At 34.9% G+C, this 23,002-nt stretch overlaps 1 protein-coding gene across 1 annotated transcript in view; it reads right to left on the bottom strand.

Annotated features, from left to right (window-relative positions):
- Window positions 1-22,801, bottom strand: part of SLC9C2 (solute carrier family 9 member C2 (putative)) — a 107,096-nt gene extending 84,295 nt beyond the window's left edge. The window contains exons 1-6 of the mRNA XM_051998936.1: window positions 21,899-22,801; window positions 19,958-20,058; window positions 12,009-12,137; window positions 10,184-10,349; window positions 6,802-6,918; window positions 2,803-2,964 (exon numbers count right to left, since the gene is read on the bottom strand). Coding sequence (XP_051854896.1) covers window positions 2,803-2,964; window positions 6,802-6,918; window positions 10,184-10,349; window positions 12,009-12,137; window positions 19,958-20,058; window positions 21,899-22,016 — 793 coding nt within the window. The 5' untranslated portion in view covers window positions 22,017-22,801. The remainder of the gene's footprint in view (window positions 1-2,802; window positions 2,965-6,801; window positions 6,919-10,183; window positions 10,350-12,008; window positions 12,138-19,957; window positions 20,059-21,898) is intronic.
- Window positions 22,802-23,002: the final 201 nt, after the last annotated feature.

Below are 23,002 nucleotides of genomic sequence, written 5' to 3'. Positions count from 1 at the left end.
CAAACAAAATGAATGCAGACAAGATTAGAAGGGAAGCAATAAACTGGAAAAACATTTTTGCAGTCAAAGGTTCTGATAAAGGCCTCATTTCCAAAATATATAGAGAATTGACTCTAATTTATAAGAAATCAAGCCATTCTCCAATTGATAAATGGTCAAAGGATATGAATAGACAATTCTCAGATGAAGAAATTGAAACTATTTCTAGCCATATGAAAAGATGTTCCTAGTCATTGTTAATCAGAGAAATGCAAATTAAGACAACTCTGAGATATCTCTACACACCTGTCAGATTAGTTAGGGGATGTGGGAAAACAGGGACACTAATACATTGTTGGTGGAATTGTGAATACATCCAGCCATTCTGGAGAGCAATTTGGAACTATATTCAAAAAGTTATCAAACTATGCATCATACCCTTTGATCCAGCAGTGTTTCTACTGGGCTTATACCTCAAAGAGATACTAAAGAAGGGAAAGGGACCTGTATGTGCAAGAATGTTTGTGGCAGCCCTGTTTGTAGTGGCCAGAAACTGGAAACTGAGTGTATGCCCATCAATTGGAGAATGGTTGGGTAAATTGTGGTATATGAATGTTATGGAATATTATTGTTCTGTAAGAAATGACCAGCAGGATGATTTCAGAAAGGCCTGGAATGACTTACATGAACTGATGCTGAGTGAAATGAGCAGGACCAAGAGATCATTATATATTTCAACTACAATACTATATGATGATCAATTTTGATGGACCTGGCCATCTTCAGCAATGAGATGAACCAAATCAGTTCTAATGGAGCAGTAAAGAATTGGACTAGCTACACCCACAGAAAGAACTCTGGGAGATGACTATGAACCACTACATAGAATTCCCAATCCCTCTATTTTTGTCCGCCTGCATTTCTGATTTCCTTCATAGGCTAATAGTACACTATTTCAAAGTCCAATTCTTTTTGTACAGCAAAACAACTGTTTGAACATGTATACTTATATTGTATTTAATTTATACTTTAACATATTTAACATATATTGGTCAACCTGCCATCTGGGGGAGGGGATGGGGGAAAGGAGGGGAAAAATTGGAACAAAAGGTTTGGCAATTGTCAATGCTGAAAAATTACCTATGCATATAACTTGTAAATAAAAAGCTATAATTTAAAAAAATCAAAAAAAAAAAAAAGAAGAAGAAGAAGAAGCTAGGAGGTAGAAGTGAAGATTTACTTTAAATCCCACTTTCTACAAGAGGTCTTTCGGAAAATTCAGAAGAGATATAATCAGTCAGTGGGTCAATAAGCACATTTGCCAGGAAACAAAAAGTCAGGGAAAGAAGGCTGAGTGTGAGGAATGAGCGGGCTAGTACAGTTCCTGGAAAGAAGGGTAAAAAGATGATAATCATTGGAAGAAGTCAGGTGGTGGAGGGCTTTAAATGCCAGACTGAAGGTTTTCTATTTGATTCTCAAGTAAGCACTTTGCAAAAAAAAAAAAAAAAAAAAAAAGTGGGGTGTGGCTTGGGGAAGTGATACATATAGGAACTTTAGGCAAAACTGTTTTAAAGTGAGTTAAGGATGGACTGGAGTGGGAGGAGATTTGAGGCAGAGTGACCCTTTCAGAATGCTATTGCAATTATCCAGATGAGAGGTCAAGAAAATCTATTACAAAAGTGGTGGCTGTTGAGGAGAAGGAGACAAATTAGGAAGGCAGAAACAATAAGATTCACTTCCTTCTGTCCAATATAGGTATTAATAGAGTAACCAAGCTGTTTCCCATCTTCCTCACCATTTGGATGCTTTCCTTTTCCTGAGGATCTTTCTCATCCTAGCATTGGAATTCTTATACACCCTCAGTGCCAGGACAATCAGTCCCCATAAGGATCTTGGTTCCTCATCTCTCTGTCTAGTCCCTTCCAGGCTTGGACTTTGTGCCGATCCACTACCCCAAAATCCCACCTCCCTGATACCAAGGTAAAGATAAAGGAAAATTAAAATTTGATTGTCTTATTTAATAATTAATGTTTCTATGGGATCCATTCTGCAGAGAATGACTCTTATATTCTTGTTTTTATCCTTCACTAAAGTTTGCGGTGACCTATAGGGAAAGCAGGACAACAAAAACAGTCGAGTCAAGATTGCTGAAGGGAGTTGTCTATCATAGAGCAACTTGCATTCCTTGAGGGTCAAAGACAATTGCAACACCTAGGACCAATACATTTACCAATCAGGGTTGGCTTATATTTGCCAGGGAAGGTCCCAAAGAAGTACTATCAGGTCAATCAGAAAGAAATCCACACCTGGATTTAAAGGGCCCTGTGACCGCCAAGAAATTGAGGTCTTTAGTCTCACTTACCAAAGACCCAGGTCTGCTTGCACTACTGTCTCTTGGAATTTCAATCTCAACAAATTTAAACAAAATTTCTTACTTCACTTAATTTATCTTTTGAGTTTCTGGAGGTGGAAAGGAATTTTAAAGCTAAGGTTTAGTTGAAGAGGGTGGATGTTCATTCTTTAGATAAGTCTTTGGGTGACTTCTGTGATCACTTCCAATTCTGGGATTCTTTGATAACTTATAGGGATGGGGAATCAGAGAAGTGATAGGAAAAGTCAAAGAGAAGGAGATGAAAGGGAAATATGTTAAGTAGCTGGGGTAGCAAAAGGATGATAGGAGGGGTTAAACAAAGAATAAAATGGCAGAAGTATCATAAGAAAAAAAGTAAGGAAAAACATAACAGAACTAGAAAATTATAGGAGAAAAAAGAATAAGTAATTCATTTCTATGTATAACACATGTCTTTTTTCCCCTTTTCTTACCAATATAGAAAATCAAGTAAACCATTGAGAAGCAAAGAATGACATTAGTTACTGTATCACCAAATATGTCTGTCAGCATGTATTGGGAGATTTTGGCACTCAAGTATCCCAATATGATACTTCCCAAAATGTCTACACATATAGTTCCTGCTGTGTATAATTCTGTTTAAAAAAGAAAGAAAGAAAATCATGGTTGAAATGTAATTTTTCCATATTTCATAAGAGATATCTATGACATCACCATATTTTTGGCTCTCTGTATGCTACTGTTTGACCATATTTGAAAAAGACTGGATTGAGTTAGGGGACTTGGATCTCGTCCTGACTCAGTCATTAATTAACTGTAAGTGATTTAACCTTTTGCGAGCCTTGGTTTTCTTAACTGAGAAGTTAGGAGAAAGGTAACTTTAGAGAATAGCACACTGGATTTAGATGTAGGAAGATTTGGATTCAAACACTTGCTCAGATACTTACTGTGTTACCCTGATGAAAGTCACATTACCTCTATGAGAATCAGTTTCCTCACTGGTAAAATTAGGTAGTTGGACTAAGGTGCCCTTTGGTTCTAAAGTCTATGATTAACGACTAAATGAACTCAGTGGTCCCTTTTGTATCTGAAATACTAAAAATCTGTAAGTTTCTGTTTTCCCACAGGTATGCTCCTTTTCAGCAATCAAAGGGACAGAGAGATCAAGACAGATATTTTGTCAGAGGTGTCATTCCCCACCATCAAATCATAGAGAAAGGACCTGAAAAAAGGAACTGTTCAATTAAATATCTGTCTAGTGCTCATCATTTAATTTAAATATTTCTGAGTATGTGGCTAATCTAATAAGGTGCTCTTCCTATCTCTCTCAATGAATCATTGGACACTTTTCACAGCTGACTCTTTTTTCCATGCAAAATATATTTTCATATTAGACATGTTGCAAAAAAAAAAAAGAAAAAAACAAAACCAAAAATTAACAACAAAAGTATGCTTTCATCTGTGCCTCTCTGGAGGTAGTTACCATTTTCCATCATAAGTCCTTTGGAAGTGAATTGGATGATTTTTTTGCAGCTGATTATCCTTACAATATGACCATTTCTATGCATAGTGTTCTGTTTCTGCTCCTGCATATGTTCATTTTTTATCAGTTCATATAAGTTTTCTCAAATTTTTTTATAATCATCCTATTCATCATTTCTTATAGTACAATAGTATTCCATCACAATTATTTACAATTTGTTCAGCCATTCATTAATTGATGGGCATCCCCTCAATTTCCAATTCATTGCTACTACAAAAATTTACTATAAATATTTTGTACATATAAGATCTTTTCCTTTTTCTTTATCTCTTGGGGTATAGACCCAGTAGTGGTATTGCTGGGTCAAAGGGTATGCATAGTTTTAAAGCCCTTTAAATATAGTTCCAAATTGTCTTCTAGAACATTGATTCAGTTCACAATTCCACCAACAATGTATTAAAATACCAGTTTTTCAACATTCCTTCCAGCATTTATCATTTTTCTTTTCTGTTATATTAGCTAATCTGATACATGTGAAGTACCTCGGGGTTACATTAATTTGCAATTCTTTAATGAATAGTGATTAGAAATAAGATAAAATAAAATAAAATCTTCATGTGACTATTAATAGCTTTTACTTTTTCTTATGAAAACCCCATGCTCATATCCTTTGATCACTTATTAGTTGGGGAATGGTTCTTATTTTTATAGATTTGTCTCTTTTCTCTATATAGTTGAGAAATAAGGTTTTTATCAGAGAAACTTGCTGTAAAAATTTTTCCCACTTTCTTTCTAATTTTGCCTACATTCTTTTTTATTGTGCAAACCCTTTTTAATTTCAGGTGATCAAAATTTTCTGTTTTACTTCCTTTGGTTCTATCTCTTGGTCATAAACCCTTTCCCAGTCCATAAATATGTTATTATTGAAATAAAGTAAACTGAGGCACAAAGTTCTAAGCATCTTCAATTTATTGACAAAAAGTTTCTTTAGCTCCTAAGTAAGCAAAAAGATCCGAAATAAGGGCAGATGGATCATTTTTACAGACACAAGGAGCAATATCCTAAAGCAAAAAGGCAGCATCATAGATAGTGAAAAAATAGGATTGATTACATAGTATGAAGCATCACAAAGCATGAGAAACAATGTGATTAGTTAGAAATTAGAAATGAAGAGCTAAGAGCCCTTTCTTCATGTTGTTGCTATAGAAAACTCATTTGATGGTTTCTATCTGCATGGCTAGTTAGTATTACAGCAATAGCAGACCAGGCTTTCTTCAAAGGCAGCCAGTGTTGCAAAGATAACTGACCAGATTCCCTAGCATCTACCTGTATCCTTCAAGAACAGAATATTTCCTTGATACATAAATTGAACAGGGATTATCAGGAAAACTGAACTTCCAAACTTAAATAAATTATTTATTTGAGAGGGGAAAGTTAAATTTTTGAACTTGACTCAGACCAAGAAATGTGATTTAGACATCATATAAAACAGAAAATTGCAAAAATGGTGATTTACCAATTCTATTTTCTCATATGTGACAGGCAATTTTTCCTGTGCTCCTCTGATTTACATGTGACATCACCTTTATCTAGATCATTTATTCATTTTGACTTTATTGCGTGAGATGTTGACGTCTATGCCTATTTTCTGTTAAACTCCTTAACAGTTTTCCAAGAAATTTTGTCAAATAGTGAGCTCTTGCCCCCCACTGCTTGGATCTTTGAGTTTATCAAACACTTGATTATTATGGTCATTTACTACTTTGTCTTGGATACCTAATCTATTTCACTGATCCATTATTCTTTGTTAGCCATAACCAGATTGTTTTCATGATTAAGGCTTTGTAATATTTTTTTTAATCTTTTGCTCCTCCAAATGAATTTTCTTACATGTATTCTAGCTTTATAAAATAATTACTAGGTAATTTGATTGGTATTGCACTGAATAAGTAAATTAATTTAAATAGAATCATCATTTTTATTTTATCATCTCACAGTCAACTCTAAAAATGCAATGTTGTTATAGAAAAGAATAATGAATATCATAAAGCAAATCTCTACCCCAAATATTTCCCCAGCTACAAAACTTGATAAGTTGCCCAGTAAACCAGATCACTCCAGAGTAAGACTGACAAAATTGGTCAAAAAAATTGGTTTTTTTTCCTTAAAAAATCTTTCCTTTTACTTCTCTTATCTCATCTTATTCTCTTATCATACCTAGAGACTAATGTAGACTTACCTCCAGGACCCCTTGGGCATTGGTTCCAGGAATCTAGCAGGTCCCCACTTCTTAGGTCCCAATTGGCCCCTTTCCAGGTCCTGATCAGACCCTTTGCTTTGCCTTCATCTAAAAAATCAATCACTCTGACCTCAAATTTAAAACTGTCTACCCTAATCAATGACAAATTTGGTACATTTGAGTAGATTAGTACTATCTAGATCCCTTCTCCTGTATCTTAGATATGTACAATAGCCTGATCCAGCTTCTAATTCCATCAAAAAATGACTTTTGGATGACCATTCTTGACCTCCCCTTTTGTACTTCTGGACTTCAACATTCATGAGGAAAAGAGTATGCTCACAAGGTCCTACAATGAACATGGGAGTTACAGAGGGAGTCACCTGCCCTTTTTGTACCCAGAAAAATACACAGATAACCTTTTGGATGTGAAGGTAGTACAGTGTATTGACATGAAATTATGAAGAATAAAATTCAAATAATGCTTCAGACACTTATTAGTTATGTAAATCTGAGCAAGACAATTATCCTTTATCACTCTCAGTTTCATCAAATGAAGGAGTTAAGACTAGATAGCTTTCACAATGCCTTCCAACTCTAATTCTGTACTTTAACCTAGCATGTCATTTTTTTCTTGTCCAAAAATCAAGCATAGAAAAGTCAATGACATTAAAGCACGTTGAATTACATTTAATTCTAGAATATCCTGGAATATACCATGTGAATACAATCAGAAACAAAAATTCCTACCTTTAAAACTGAGATTCCATTTTCCAAAATTTCTAAAAGACCCAAAAATTACAACACTGACACCACAGCTGATCAATGATTCTCCTCTAATAATATCAGTTAATATTTTGGAAACACCTGAAAAAAAATCATGATAAAGTATATTATTTACAAGTAAATGTGGCAAAAACCAAAAGTGGTAATGTACAAATGAACAGATATTCAAATAGGAAAATATGTTAGGGAAATAAAGAAAAAATAAAATAAGACTTTGAATTTTAAACACACTAAAATCAACAAAATGATTGTATTTCATAGTGCTTTTAGTTATGCAAAGGGTTTTAAAAACATCATCTCATTTGAGCCTCAATTTAATTGAAAAAGCATGTATTAAGTTCCTACAGTGAAATCAAATATTAGGGACAAAAAGACCAAAAAAAAAATCCCTTCCTTAAAGAAGCTTATATTTCTCTCACAACAAGGAGAAAGGAGCCAGAATTAACTAATTACTATAAATATGGGCATTTAATGGAATAATGTCCACTAAATATGACTCCAGCCCCAGCTACAGAGCCCACATGCTCAACTGTGAGGGTTTATTTCTATCAAAAATAGCTGAACTGTGTAAAGATAATTAGGAGCTAACTGAATATCATTCTAAAAGTGAGGGCAAATTAGTATAATTTTTTTAATGTTATTGACTTTTTAGTATATTAATAATATATGTGGATAGTGTGTATAATGAATTAATATGAATAAATATCACTGTGATAAGAGTGAATAGAAAGTTGGTCTCAAACTAGGAAGACCTGGGTTGGAGACCACACACACACACACACACACACACACACACACACACACACATACACACACACCCTCACATGCACATATACACACACTGGCTATGTGAGCCTAAGCAAGTAACCTCTTGGGACTTCAGGCAATTCTCTAAAATGATAAATCGCATCTTACTACTACTGTTGGATAGTTTCTTAACTAAGAAATTTCCTATATCAATGAATTTAAAGGTTCAATCTCTATCCCTAATAAGAAATTCAACCTGAAAGGGTAGAATTTGCAATTCTTGTTCAGTTGTGTCCAGCTCTTCATGACCCTACTTGGGTTTTTCTTGGCAGAGGTACTATAGTGGTTTGCCATTTACTTCTTCAGCTCATGTTACAGATGAGAAAATTGAGGCAAATAGGGTTAAAATACTTTTCAGGGTGACACAGCAGGGTCATAAAGCCAATAAGGCATAATTTTTAAACAGGCTCTCTTGGCTTAAGATCCCACACTGTACCCACTACATCACCTACTTGCCCACAGGCTTCCCTAGCCTCCTGTACTCTTCTTATTGTTCATCCTTCATTTTCAAAAAGGACCAATGACATCAGGAAAGTGATGGCTTAACTTTCAAGTAAATTTCACTTAAGTGAGACAGGGCTACAAAAAATCCTCAACTTCATTCTTTCTTCTAGAGCCATCACAGTCCAGTGGCAAGACAGGTCAGGACAACTGGTGACAGTCCTATACACAGGAGGAAATTTTCTAAGCTTAGGTGTTTCCCAGGTCTTTATCTGAGACAATGCCCATTCAGTAATTAAAGCCTAGGTAAGAACTGAAGCAAAAGATGACTTAGTTTGTCTTCATAATGAAACGATATGGGAGGAAAAGAGAGTCAAAGTTTTTGACCAGAACAGAAACAATTGCTATTTACACTCCTGCACTCAGCTCAAATACCACCTTTAGTAGACTTTTCCCAATATATCTACCCCTCTATTATCCAGGGCCTTTCCTCTGAAATTATCTCCCACTTAATAGTGTATAGCATTTGCATGTATAATTTTTCACATGTTGTCTCCCTCCCCTATAAGAATTTGAACTTCTTGAGGGCAAGGGACTCTTTTTAACTTTCTTCCTATCCATAGCAATGCTTGACACACAATGCTTGTTGACTGACATTTTACAAAATGACTATAATAATGTAAATGAAAAATATGGTATGAACAAGGAAGCTAAATTCAGAATAGACTCAGAAAAAAAAAACCAACAATGAAGAATCCAAGGAACAAATACACTTTCTGGCCAAAAAAAAAAAAAAAAGATTTCTAGAACAAAAAATTACAGTCACTGTCAAATATACTAACTTGGAGACGGGATATCTTGGATTCACATCAGAAACTTACTAGTTTGTGTACAACTAAACAAGTCCCTTAACCTGTCTCAGTCTACAAAAATAGGGTTAATAAAAGCACCTACTTCACAAGATTGTTGTAAGAATCAAAGAAAATAGTGTTGGTAAAGTGCTTTGCAAGCTTCAAAGCATTGCATAAATCCTAGCTATATTTTTTTCTTTTTTTGTCAGAGGAGGAGATTCATTTTGAAAAGGGGTTGACTGATGTAGAAGCAAAAGGAATTAGTAAAACACATCTTTAAAGATTATCATATATATACTTGTCTTCTTGTATGTTGTGTTCTTCCATCTCTTTCCCCCAAGAAGATTATAAATTTAATGCAGGAACCATTTTTGCCTTTGTCTTTGTATCTCCAGCACCTAGCATACAGTAGATATTTAATAAATGGTTGTTAGAGAGCAGCAGGACTGATAATACATAAGGGACAAAGGAAATAAAAAAGCTCATAAAACACCAAAAATCTCTTGCATAATCTTCTTAGAAACTAGTATAAATATTCTCAGTTAGCACAGGAAGTGGGTATTTGACAGTTTTTATCTTAAAACAAAATAATCCTAATCTTATCTAATTGAAGGAAACCTCTATAAAAAATTTGGCTTAAATACTTATGGAGATGAAATTTATATGCATGAAAATATAAAAATAAACTCTTCTCCTTTGTAGGCAGCTGCATGTCAAAAAATGGAACTGCTAGGTGGTGTCATATTGTACATAGTATGGATTTAGAATCACCAAGACTCATCTTCTTGACTTCAAATTTGACCTCTGACCTTTCCTACTCAATTTCCTCATCTATAAAATGAGCTGGAGAAAGAAATGGGAAACATTCCAGTATCTTTGCCCAAAAAACCCTCCAAAATAGGGTCATAAAGAATCAGAAATTATTGATTGACAAAAAGGTGATACAATGGATAAAGCCATCAGTCTTGGATTCAGAAAGTTCAAATTCAACCTTGGATATTAGTTGTATGAATCATTTTTCCTGTTTACTTATTTGTAAAATTAGGACAATCATAGCACTTATCTTTCAAAGTGGTTTTTAGGCTCAAATGAGATAATTGTAAAGTGTTTAACAACACCTGGCACATATAAATGCTAGTTATTATTATTATTAAATATAAAATGCCAGTTATTTTCTGGTAATTCAGAAGATTTTCAAGCGACGTGCTCAAGAAATTGAGGTAATAACTTTTTTTAATATAACATACCCAAATTTTTCAAGGGATTCACGGACTGAAGAGGATCTGTGATGCCAAGAGTAATACTAAAGAGTAGGCAAGATTGAAGATCCCATTTGTACAGATTGAACTTTATAACAATGTATCCAATTAAAATGAAAGCTGCAACAATGCTTGTAATTCCAGTTATTAAGATCTGTGAAATCAAGTTATAATATATAATTAAACTTATTTTTTTCAATAGTCAAACTTTAATTGTCCATTTATGTAATCACAGACACTGTAGATATTTTTCAAAATTGCACTCTTGTCCAATTGTTTGCCTCTAGACAGAAAATACGTATTTTTTAAATGAAATTATAACTTATTTCTAAGACTTCAAGAGATTTTTTAAAATTACAACTTTGGTGGTATAGTATAACCATCTCCAATATCAATGTCAAAAATTGCCAAAATGTCAAATATCATTGGCAATGTCAAAAGGATCTTAAAATAACATCTAAATTCCAAATGCTACAGGCTAAAAATTAATTTCCTCTTATGTTCCATGTTAATGATTGAAAAAAAATCCTTACTCTATCCAGTTGTTCTTGTTCTTGTTGTTGTTCCGTCTTTTCAGTCATATCCAACTCTTTGTGATCCCATTTGGGGTTTTCTTGGCAAAGGTACTGGAGTGGTTTGCCATTTTCTTCTCCAGTACATTTTACAATAGAAAACTGAAGCAAATTAGTTTAAGTGACTTGCTCAGGTCACACAGCTAGTAAATGTCTTGAACTCAGGAAAATGAGTCTTCCTGACTCTAGGTCTGGCTGCCCCTCTCTTTACCCTTCATTAATTGCAAAATGAACAGATTTTTCAATGGATAGAAGGCTTATTAGCAATAATAAAATTTCATGGAACTCCTCTGAAACACTGGAACTGATGAATAAGCTTTATATACCAAATTCTAGGCATCAAAGTTAAAGCTGAAAATATTTGTTATGGAGCTATATTTATATAACAGTCAAATAAATGTGGGTTTTCCAATCAAGGTACAATCAATGAAGCTCATTGGGTAGAAATAAGTATTCAATGTTAAGATGGGAAACTAGTGCATTTGCTTTCATTTTTTACTGCTATAGATCATTTGCTACATATTATACACATTACGATTCAGTGTTTTATCTCTATTTTTCAGCATAAAAAATCAGCTTCTCCATCACCATACTATCTGAGTCACCACTGTTTCTCTTTGGAGTAACTAATGTAGCATGTAGAGAAGGCCAAGTGGTTGAAGGAAGAAGGTCAAGTGCATGGTCAAAGACTGAAAAGAGACCATTAAGAAGCAGACAAATAATCTACTGCCAATCACCCTTTACTTTTGGCACTATGTCCTTCTGAAAGGAGACAAAGAACTTGAAATCTTGACCTTAGTCAGTTAAAGTCCTGTATTCATCCCACAAATTGTGGTTTGTTTGTTTTTGTTGTTTAATTCTAACAACTCTTTTCCCTGAGTGCCCCCAGTTAATTTTTATTCCTACATTTCTGTTTTCAGCACAGAAGTATATAATCATTTAGAAAGGTCCAAATATTCCCAGAAAATGACAGCTGAGCCATTTACTGATGGAATCCAACTTTTAAAAAATCCAGTTTTGTGTCGTTTATACATTCTACCTTGACTCCTAACACAGTGATATCATTTTGGTCCTCTTCAAGAACAAAAGACAACAACCAATCAAGTAGTTAATGGAGAGGAAGTAGATTGAAATAAATGTTGTTTGTAGACCATGTATCACTAAGTTTCTTATATCATCCATGTCCTCCATTAACACATATAATCAAGGGGTAACAAGTTTATTTTGAAATTAGTTCTTACCTGCCAAAACATGTGTTTGAGTATATAAAAATCCATTTCTAAAGCAGCCATAAAGATCATTATCGGTATGAAAATATTTAAGAATACACTATTATTTGTTTTTATGAGAGGATGTATAAGTAGTTGCATCTGATGAAACAAAAAATGAAAGAAAAAATTCACATATTGCTAGTTGTTAGTTAAAATACTACTTTATACGCTTTAGCCAATAGAGATTTTAGAGCGTTTTTCTCAACAAGGGGGTGGTCTCAAGGTAGTAAGGACTCTTCCAATTGCACAAATACAATTAAATTATGACTTAGTAGATCAGACCCAGGGGTTGCTTGAGGCACTCCAAATTTAAGAGACTTGCTAAGATTCATACAAGTAGAAAGGTTTAGAGAGAGATTGGAGTTCAGCAATCTATCCATTATCCCAATTTGCCTCTAATTAGTCAATGACGTTACAAAGCAAAAATCACAATAGCTAACGTGTATATAGCAATTTAAGCCAAGGATTTTACAAACATTATCTCATTTTATTCTCCCACCAACCCTAGAAGTGCTATGATAATCCTGTTTTTACAGGTGACAAATCTGAGATGGATAGAGGTTAAGTGGCTTGTCCAAGATCACACAACTAGTAAGTGTTTAAAACCTAATTTGAACTCATGAAAATTTTGAAAGATGAAAAAAACTAGTGAATAAGTTCAGATTGTGTCTGGAGCAAGCATTTTGATCAATTGCAAAATTACATGGAAAATTGGGCAATTAATTTGTGAATTCAGGACCACATCTCTAACCAGTCTAGCTGATTCATAATGGCTAGTTTTATTTTTCCAAAGTAGTTGAAGAATGGTCTTCATTTGCCATTTAGTTCTAGTCTTGTCATTAGCTAATTCTACACTGCTTTTAGTAAAAGATAACTATAATCAAAACCTCTCTCTGAAACTTACCTATTGAATATTGATCTATTGATCTTTTGAATCTATCAGATAGTTACTATTGCCAATTGACAATCACAACTTCATGAAATTTATGTGAAAGCTAGGATTATCACAAGAGAAATGAACATGCATATGGAACTCAAATAGTTACAATCCATATATAATCCATCAGTTTGTGATGCAAACATCACAGGTTGGAATTGGGGAGAGGCTTTATCCTCCTGCATTCTCTGGGGCAATGTTTTTGGAAAATATGATAACTCAAAAACACTAGTTCAGTTTCTTAATACTCTTTATCATTTCTTAATACTCTTTATCAAAGCTTCCTGTGCCTAAGTATTCTTGTTCAAAAAGTGAGGATGATAATGTTTGCATTACCTGCTCAAAGAATTGTAGAGAAGAAAGCACTTTACAAATCATATTGTACAGGGGTTCTTAATCTTAGGTTAAAAAGTCTCCCAAGAGGTATAACATATTCTTTTCTGCATAATGTTTGCTATATATATATCATAATATTAGGTAACTGAGCTACCATTAGTTGTAATATTTGTTATTATGGGACATACTCAATAATATTAGCTTCACATAAGATATATTATAAATGGACTTTAGGCAACACTTGAAAAAATTGTTTCTCTTTTTAAAATGTAAATTAAAATAAAATAACCAAAACCCAAAAGATCTCCAAAAGCAATCTTTCAGAATTTGCACAGAAATGTACTGCCTTAAAAATAACTGGCTCATTTTAGTGTAGGCCAACTATCATTATCAGAAAATTTAGTTTCAAATTCTCTTATTCTATTACTTTATTAATATATTTATCTTTTATTTATTGTGTTTGCATCTAAAGAACTGTAGCCATCTTACCCCTTGTCTGAAGAGAGAAGGAAGAGCAGGATAACTCATACATTCTTAAAGAGCTTAGATATGTCTTGGGATAGAATTTAGCCCCCTCTTCTATGAGCTGAGAGAGGACGTTCAGCTATGGTGTAATGATTTTTACCCCTTGAGAATATGAGAATATAAGGAGGTCAAAAGAGACCTTTTCCCTCTTCACTCAAAGAATATGATGATGAAGATGATGATAGTTTATAATGATACACCTTTTCACAAGAATGTTTATTTGACAGTTTCCACTTAATATACTTCTGGGTCACATATAACAACAATGTTGAAAATTAGAAAGTTGATAACTTATCCATTTGCACATAGAGAAAAATTAAATCCCTTATTCCAACACTTACTATAATGTCTGGGACATATTAGAAATCTAATAAATGCTTACTGATTGACTGCTTCAATCAAATCATAAAATATTTCTTAAGCACAATCATTAGATTATAAATTCCTTGAGAAAGGGGACTTTTTGCCTTTTTTGTATTTCCAGAGAGGACATGGACATGAACCTCACAGGATGGGTAGGTATGAATGGATTCTGTTGTGGAAACATCTGTCTCAGTGAGATCATAGAATTTTTTGGATTCCTGAAGTATTCTTTCATGGAGGCTATGTAGCTGTGAATCATAATACAACATAATACAACAATTTACAAAGGATTAATTTGCAGGTTATTTGGAAGGCGATGGAGAGATATATGTTGGAAGTAAATAGGCTGCCACGTTTTAGACACACAAACACACACACACACACACACACACACGAAAAGAAAAAAAAGGAACATCAATGAAGGTTCTAAAACAACACAGAGTACACACACACCAAAACACAGACAAGTGAGATAGCCTAAAATATTGTCCAATATTCATTCTGTGTGTCAACTTTTTCCCCAGTATGGATTATTTTATGTATATCACATTTATAAGTTTTATTATTCAATATGAATTCTCTCAGTAGAATGAGCTGCTCGAAGTCTTTTCTACTTTAATGACTTTTCTGTGAGTCCTATGATGTCACTTAATATATGATCTGCACCTGAAGCCTTGCTCATTCCACTCAAAATATTTCTCTTCAGGAACAATGAGTTTATGAATTTGAAGGAGTACAATCATGGTGAAAGCTTTCCCATCCTCATTATATGTATAATATTTCTTTCTAGTATGAATTTCCTGATGTGTAGATAGTCATTCTTTTGAAGGCTTTCTCATACTCATGACATTCAAAGGGTTTCTCACCTTTAAGAATGTATTACATGAAATTATATATTTCAAAGAATTCCTTCTGTCTGAAGACTCTCCTACATTCTCATTACATGTATAAGATTTTTAGGATTCATTTTCCAGTGTCACCTAAAGGATGATCTCTGCTTGAAGATATTCATTATATTTGTGAGGTTTCTCTCCAGTAATTCTTTGATGTTCAGATAGGTGTTACTCGTTGCTAAAGGATTGCCCACAATCATTACATTTATCAAGAGGATGGCTCTCCAATTTGAATGTTTGTTGTACAACAAGATATGTGATGATATCAAAGGCTTTGCCTTATTTATATTCAGAGTGTATATTCCTTGAGCACATGGTCTATAGTAATGAATGGTAAGTAAAGGGCTTCTTAGAATTATTATATTTACAAACTTTATTTCCCAAGGTGATAATATTATATTTAATTAGTTCCAAAGATTACTTAAAGTTTTTCCAAATATAACATATTTATAGAATATGTTTGTAGAAAGTTTGTAGAGAGTTTGTAGAAACTCCCTGCTATAGAATGAATGTAGATCTCACACTAATGTTTCTTCCAATGTTTAATCTATTAATAATTATTCTGTGAATAACTGTCAATTTTCTGTGTAGTCTTCCTTTTCTGTTTCTTTGACTTGAGATAACAACCCCAAGCTTCTCCTAATTCAGATGCTAGGGACAATCCTTTGTGCTTCTTTCCATAGGAGATATTTTCCTAGAGATAACCAGCTTTGGTCCTGAATCCTTGGTTTCACAATTGGTCTGAAAAAAATGGAATCTGGGGCTTCTCCTGCTAGAAGATCTGGGGCTTTTCTTGTCTCCAAATGGTTTGGAAACGGGAAAGCCTGTAGGCACAAAGTTCTCATACTGATCCTTCTAAGGAGGTTCCAACAATCGCTGTTCCTTGAAGGTCAGATATTTCTCTGATCTAGCTGTCAGGGACCTCAAAAGTCATTCTGTCCTCTTTTTCCTCCTCGCTTCTCAGCCCTTTGGATCCTCAGCTACCTTATTCACACTCACCCAACACTCATCCACACCCACTTACCCCCTCTCATGCTGACACAAAGGCCCAATTTAGCAAGAATGACAGCCCGGCTCCACCTGGCACAGAAGTTCAACAATAAGAGGGAGCAGCCACCAGTCTTTTAAAAGCAAACATCAAACAATCCCAGGTCACTGTTGTTTTGTTAATCAATAGACTACATCACAGCCCTGGAATGGGGAAGAGTTGGTAAGGAAAGTGATTTGTGGAGCTATATGCTAATGGCAGATTGGATTGGATCCAGGACCTATGAGGAGGAATAACTGAGTTCTGCTCCAACCTCAACCTGGAATATTTTGTCTGATCTTGGGCAAGTGATAATCTAATATCTATAAAATATTTATATCTTATCTATAAAATCTTATCTATATAAAATAAGGGGACTGGATACATCTAGGCAGGTCTCCACTTTTATGGAGCAGCATATTCTGGCAATCATGATATTAATTGGGGAAGACAGTCTTGATAATTGCTGGACAACATGACACTAGTGAAGATAATAGGAAAGATGAAATATTTTGTGCTTCAATTGCCCACAAAAAAGGAGATCATTCGGGATTGGCAAGCAGATACCAAGAACCAATAGGGACAAGAAGAAACCAGTTAGGTTGAAGTGAGGATTTCATAGTGGCTTCCCTCACAAGTTGGAGGGAACTAGCTTTGTGCATGAGGGATCTATCTATCTGAAGAGGACTTTGGTTAGCTGCTTCTACTATCTATGATTCAGGAATGTTTTCTTACTAAACCATATTGTGGTTTACAAAACTTCCGGGGATCCCGGAGTCCAAAAGCACCTAAACTTGGAATGTGTAATTGTTGCCAGAGGTGAAGGAAGGTAGAATCCAGAATCTGTGGTATATAGAGCTAGTTTAGTCCCTGGTAATAAAGGCTGGGAGGTTCAAGGAAGGCTTCGTTACTGTGGAATCTTGGTTGTTATCTCCTCTTTTATTCTATGGCAAAGAAGCACTTAAACTGATGTCATGACAATAGAGACCCTCAGAGAAATGACAGAAACACCTCAGCAGAGGTCACTATATGAACTCATTGGAGTATTATAACTCTATGATAATATATGATAATTTGGATAGTTTAGAAAAAGGTTTGCAAAGCATTTATCTGACTTGATTCTCACCACAATCCTATAAGGTAGGTACAATAATCCCCATTTTACAGAGAAGAAAACTGAAGAAAAACAAAATAGAAAACTGAAATTCACAGAAATTAAAGTGACAAGTTCCAGAGTCACACAGCTCATAAGTGTTAAAAAAAAAAAAAAAAGATTTGAATTCGGGTTCTCTTAATTCCAAATTCAACACTCCATCCATTATCCCAGCTAGCTATTTTTATTGATCTTATACTTTTGACCAAAGTAACAAGATTGTTGCTGGCCAGAAGATCTTCTCATAGGGGCGTCTGGGAGAACAAGACTAAGCAGGCAAGAAAGCTGCTAAACCCAAGTTCCCCTTGAAGGAATTTTGGGGGAATTATTTTCCAGGCATGTAGAAAATAAGGTAAAGTCAACCAGAAAGTCTTTTCAACAGGACTTCTAGAAGCAATAGGCCAAATGACAAAGGATTTTGTCAAGGAAGTTCAAAGCAGAATAAAGCTGTTTAGGAATAATATTGCATGCCAACAAAAGGATTGAATAATTGAGGAATAGAATGGTTGGTTATTGTTCTTTATTCTCAAAGATGACCAAATATAATAAAATCACTATGTTAAGAATCGAGTTGCAGTGTGTTCAATTGTAGCGGAGCAGTCGAATATGAACTCGGAATGTTCTGCCACAGGTCAGAGACAAATAGTCCTTATGGACATTTGGGATGGATTCTTTAAATTTGCACATGTTCTGTTTCTTTTGAGCTAATTCAATTCTGCTTTGCTCACAGAGCACATCACCTTCTCTGATGAAATCACACCATGCTGGGCAGTCCTATGCGAGTATCTTCTGTGTCACACAATCAATTCTAAAGTTCTTAAGACCTTCAGAGTATTCTTGTATCATTTTTTCTGACCACTATGTGAGCATTTGTTCTGTGGGAATTTTCCACAAGGTTTTCAGCTATAATGTGGGGGAAATAGAATAATTAGGGGCTATCAGCACCCGCTCTGTGCCAGCTTTGTGGAGGTTACTGAAGATACAAATGCAAAATTATATGCTGTGGAACATGAAATCTATATACATAGAAATATATGCCTCCTTCCCCCAAGACAAAAATTATAATAATATAAGTAATTTGGGAAAGGGGAAGGCACCAGCAAGCAATAATATTAGGAAAGGCTTCCTGTAGACTAAACTGAACCTTGAAAGAAATTGTGCACTCCAAGAAGCAGAGGGGAATAGGGAATACATTCTTAGCATGGAGATCAAATGCAAAGATATGGAAGAAAGGGGATAAAGTATTATATATAATGAACAGCAAGGCCAGTTTAATTGGAACATACAAAGTGTGAAGAAGAGTAATGTCTTCTAAGTCTGGAAAGTAAGGTTGGAGACTCTTGGTGAAAATTTTATATGTGATACTGAGGGTAATAGGCAGTCACTAAAATTTAAGGAATAACATGGTCTAACAGACTCCAAGAAAACCGTCTGGAGAACTGCATGAAGGATGGGACATATGGGCTGTGCATATGATGTTTTGCACTTCTCTCATAGGATATGAATCTGTTTTTATGGACTAAGTGGCCCTGATTTCCATTGGATGGCATATATAGTGCAAAAGAAGGGGAACCAGATAACAGTAAGTCCCTCGCATTTAAAGTTTAGCAGTCAGAAAATGTAAAAAAAAAAAAAAAAAAAAAAAAAGGGCAGAACAAAAAACAAGGGGAGCTTTTTTTAAGTTATAAGTCTGCACATATTTATAAACAAAGGAAAATGAACCAGTGTAGGAAGAGAAAAAATAAATGATATATAGTGGAGAAGACAAGGAACCCAAAACTGAACCAAATTGCCTAAATACCAAGCCCTAATCCTCTCTAGTCCTTATTTTGCCCTTATTTACAAAATGTTTCCCCACTTTTAAAAATGTTTTAAATATGAGATACAAATTTTCTTTTTTTTAAGTGAAAATTCTATGTTGTGATCCACACTCAGTTCCCACAGTCTCTCTCTGGGTGCAGATGGCTGTCTCATCACAAGACCATTGGAACTGGCCTGAATCACCTCATTGTTGAAAAGAGGCATGTCCATCAGAATTGATCATTGTATAATCTTGCCACTGCCATGTATAATGATCTCCTGGTTCTGCCCATATCACTTAGCATTATTCATGTAAGTCTCTCCAGGCCTCTCTAAAATCATCCTGCTGGTCATTTCTTACAGAACAATAATATTCACCACCTATTCATATGCCATAACTTATTCAGCCATTCTCCAACTGATGGGCTTCCATTCAGTTTCCAGATTCTTGATGCTACAAAAAGGGCTGCCATAAACATTTTTGCACATGTGGGTCTTTTTCCTTCCTTTAAGATCTCTTTGGGATATAAGCCCAGAAGAAACACTGATGGATCAAAGGGTATGCACAGTTTCATAGCCCTTTGAGCATGGTTCTAAATTGCTCTCCAGAATGGTTGGATTAATTCAGAACCCCACTAACAAAGTATTAGTGTCCCAGTTTTCCCACATGCCTTCCAATATTCACCACCATCTTTTTCTGTAATTTTAACCAACATAAATTTTGGCCAGACATAAGCACTGTATCATATATTCAAGACAGAAAAGAACCTGTTTTTGCTTTTCAAAAGCCATTTTAATTTATAAAAAATATCATTTGGGTTTAGTTTATTTATCCCTTGTAACTTATTTTCACCTCATTCTCTAACTTATTATAATCTGTGATACCTGTTTAAATTCACGGCCCAAGAGTCCTATGCCAAGTCCCAAAAGAGAAAGAAGTGTCAGGATAGCTGGTTCATAATTCTTTAATATAATCCTCAATGCTCCTAAAGAAAACAAATAAAATATATACATTACAAAGAAGCAATCTAATTCAAAATAGTTAACCAAAATTATATTGTTTCCCACTGGTTCTCTCATTTGAAATCTCATTACTGCTATCAATAACACATGTTACTGGTCTAAATCTTAAAAGGGCAAGGCTCTCAAGACCAACAAAAATAAGCTACTTCATACTAAAAAAAATGAATATTATGCATTTCTATGTGTATGGATCTGAATGCAAAAAAAAGTAAATGGGAATCTATGCTTCTTTTCTGTGATTATGTCTCATTCCAAATATTGATTTCTTCTCTGTATTTATTTAGATTTTGTTGATATTCTTTTCTTTACCCACTGTTGTTCAGTCCTTTTCAGTTATGTCCAACTTTTTGTGATCCCAATGGAGGTTTTATTGGCAAAAACACTGGAGTGATTTGCCATTTTCTGCTCCAACTCACTTTACAGACGAGGAAACTGAGGCAAAAAGAATTAAGTGATTTGCCCAGTATTATATAGCTAGTAAGGGACTGAGGTCAGATTTAAATTTAGGTGTTCTTGACTCCAGGCCTAGTACTGTGTCTCGTTCACCACCTAGCTGCCTCCATTCTATCTTCAGTTAATACTTATTTAGCACCTTAGTCATAGTTACATATATGCTATGGTTCTACTTAAATCAAGCAAAGGAACTTTAAAAAAAACACAAGAGGGAAAAAAAAGGTGGGCTGAGAAACTTTTGTCCATAATAAAGTTAGTAGAGGTAGACTTTGGATGTTTACATGTATCTTCTTAATTAAAAAGCTCAGACTAAGCTACATTTGTAGAATTCATTCTTATAAGAATGCAAATGGCATAATTTTATTAATTTCTGTCTCAGTTCACAATCTTAATACATGAAACCCCTATTACTTATAGCGAGTGCCATGAAGAAACAGCATGACAGTAGAAATGACTGAATTTGGCAATGGATGACCTGGGTTCAAATGCGTGCTGTGCCATTTAATCTGTGATCATGAGCAAATCATTTCCCTTCTCAAGGGCTCATTTCCTCTCCTGTAAAATGATGAGATTGGACTAGATAATCTCTGTATTTCTTTCTGATTCTCAAACCTCCATAGTCATCATCACAATGGTGTGTCTACTTTTGTTTCTGTCCAGTACACATGGGGAATTAAAACAAGTCAAAAAAGATTTATTGATTACCAGCAAAGTTCAAGCCAAAGGATTTTTTATCTATTGCCTTTTCCCTAGAGGAGTAGAATATTATGGGGATGAGAGGGACAATATTCAGGGAACAACGAAAACTCTCTCTGAAACAAGTACCAAATGTGAGAAAGAACTCATTTGGACTCCTATTCCCTTTCAATCAGTATTAATCAGTTTGATACTTTATATAAAGCATATGAGAATAGGTAGATTCTCACAGTGGGCTTTTAACTTTAGTGTTGTATTCACTACTTATTTACCAAGTTATTAGGCCCATTTGCACAACCATGAAAATTCTGACAAAGATATATTCATCCCGGTTTGCTCAAACTTCATGTCCAAACCCAGCATGGGTGGGATCCCTTGATGCTTTGCAAAGTCCCCTAATTTATTTTTGTGCCTTCAGACCATTCTCCCTTGTCCATCATAATCAGATGACCATTTTATGACCCTCTTATGACTATTTAATCAGTGGAGAGGACATCTAATTTTATTGAGCATCTACTATGCACAAGGTAAGAGGTAGTATAGCAATTAAAGCCTACATGCCTTATAGATATAGTGTGGTTTAATTGCTTTGGGTACAGGGGGAAAGATTTGGGGTCTTGAAAAGGGAATGAGTTAAAGAACCAAGTGACCTACCTGATATAAAAATGATGCAAAATATCAGCAGCATAAAATGTGGATAGTATGAGGACTCTATATCTGGCCTCCCACAAAGTAAATCAGGATTCGGAATGCTCTTGAGGGATTTATTCATTTCTCTCCCCTTTTTCCAGTCCCAATTCGAAATCTGATATAACCAGTCACTGTAATTCTACTCCCTGAATATAGCAGAAAAATGAAAATTAGAATTTCCAGACCCTGACTCAAGTTTTCCTTCTCATACTCACACCATCTGAACTCTTCTTACAAATCACACATGTTTGGAGATGAATACCCTTCTTCTATCTTCTATTTCATTTCCATCTTCAAGAACTCTTGAAAAACACCCAAATTAGTGTTTGAATGAAGAAGGACTTCCTTTGGCATCTTTAATTCCCCTCTCCTACTTATGAATGTACAAACTCCTCAAGAGTTAAATCTTTCCTGTCCCTCCCTCATTCCCAACCTCTTCTTCCCTTCCTTATTTCCTCCTTTTTCCTCCTAAGTCACTCTTGGGGAACAGTCAACAAGGTGGAAGGAGTCACAATCAGGATTGAAAGAATGGGGAGAATTAAGGATAAGGAAAAAAATCACTTTATTTTTCCTGATATCAAGCTATGGTCTAAAATGACCAATAACATCCTAAAGTATTGTCAAAAAAAAAAAAAACTTTTAAAAGGCATTGGATTGAGTAGCCAAGGTTTTCTAATTGTTTAGTCACAAGCCACAGAAGCCATGAGACAAAACAGACCATAGCATTTGACATTAACAACATTTAGTATGTCAGCTCTTCTTCAAGTGACACTTAAGATTCCAACCATCCTCAGTCCCTCATTTCTTCCCACCTTCACTCACCAGAATTTTCTTCTATCCCTGCCCCTCACTACCTTTCTCTGATTGATCTACCAAGATCACCAATATTTCCTTCTGATTCCAAAGTAACTCGGGTTTGAAACAAAGTGAAGACCAGCCAACAGCACAAGAAGAGAAGCTCAGCTCCACAAGGTCAGTTAACCACAGCCTGGTGGCCAACTGACCAGCGTGGAGGTGGTCATCCCCTTGCCTCTCATTGGTTGCTCACCTACCACTCTCCACTCTCAT

The sequence above is a fragment of the Antechinus flavipes genome, chromosome 4, assembly GCF_016432865.1.
Source record: "Antechinus flavipes isolate AdamAnt ecotype Samford, QLD, Australia chromosome 4, AdamAnt_v2, whole genome shotgun sequence".
Lineage (NCBI taxonomy): Eukaryota > Metazoa > Chordata > Mammalia > Dasyuromorphia > Dasyuridae > Antechinus > Antechinus flavipes.
The sequence above is the reverse complement of the archived record's forward strand: the minus strand, read 5'-3'. Positions and strand labels throughout refer to the sequence as shown.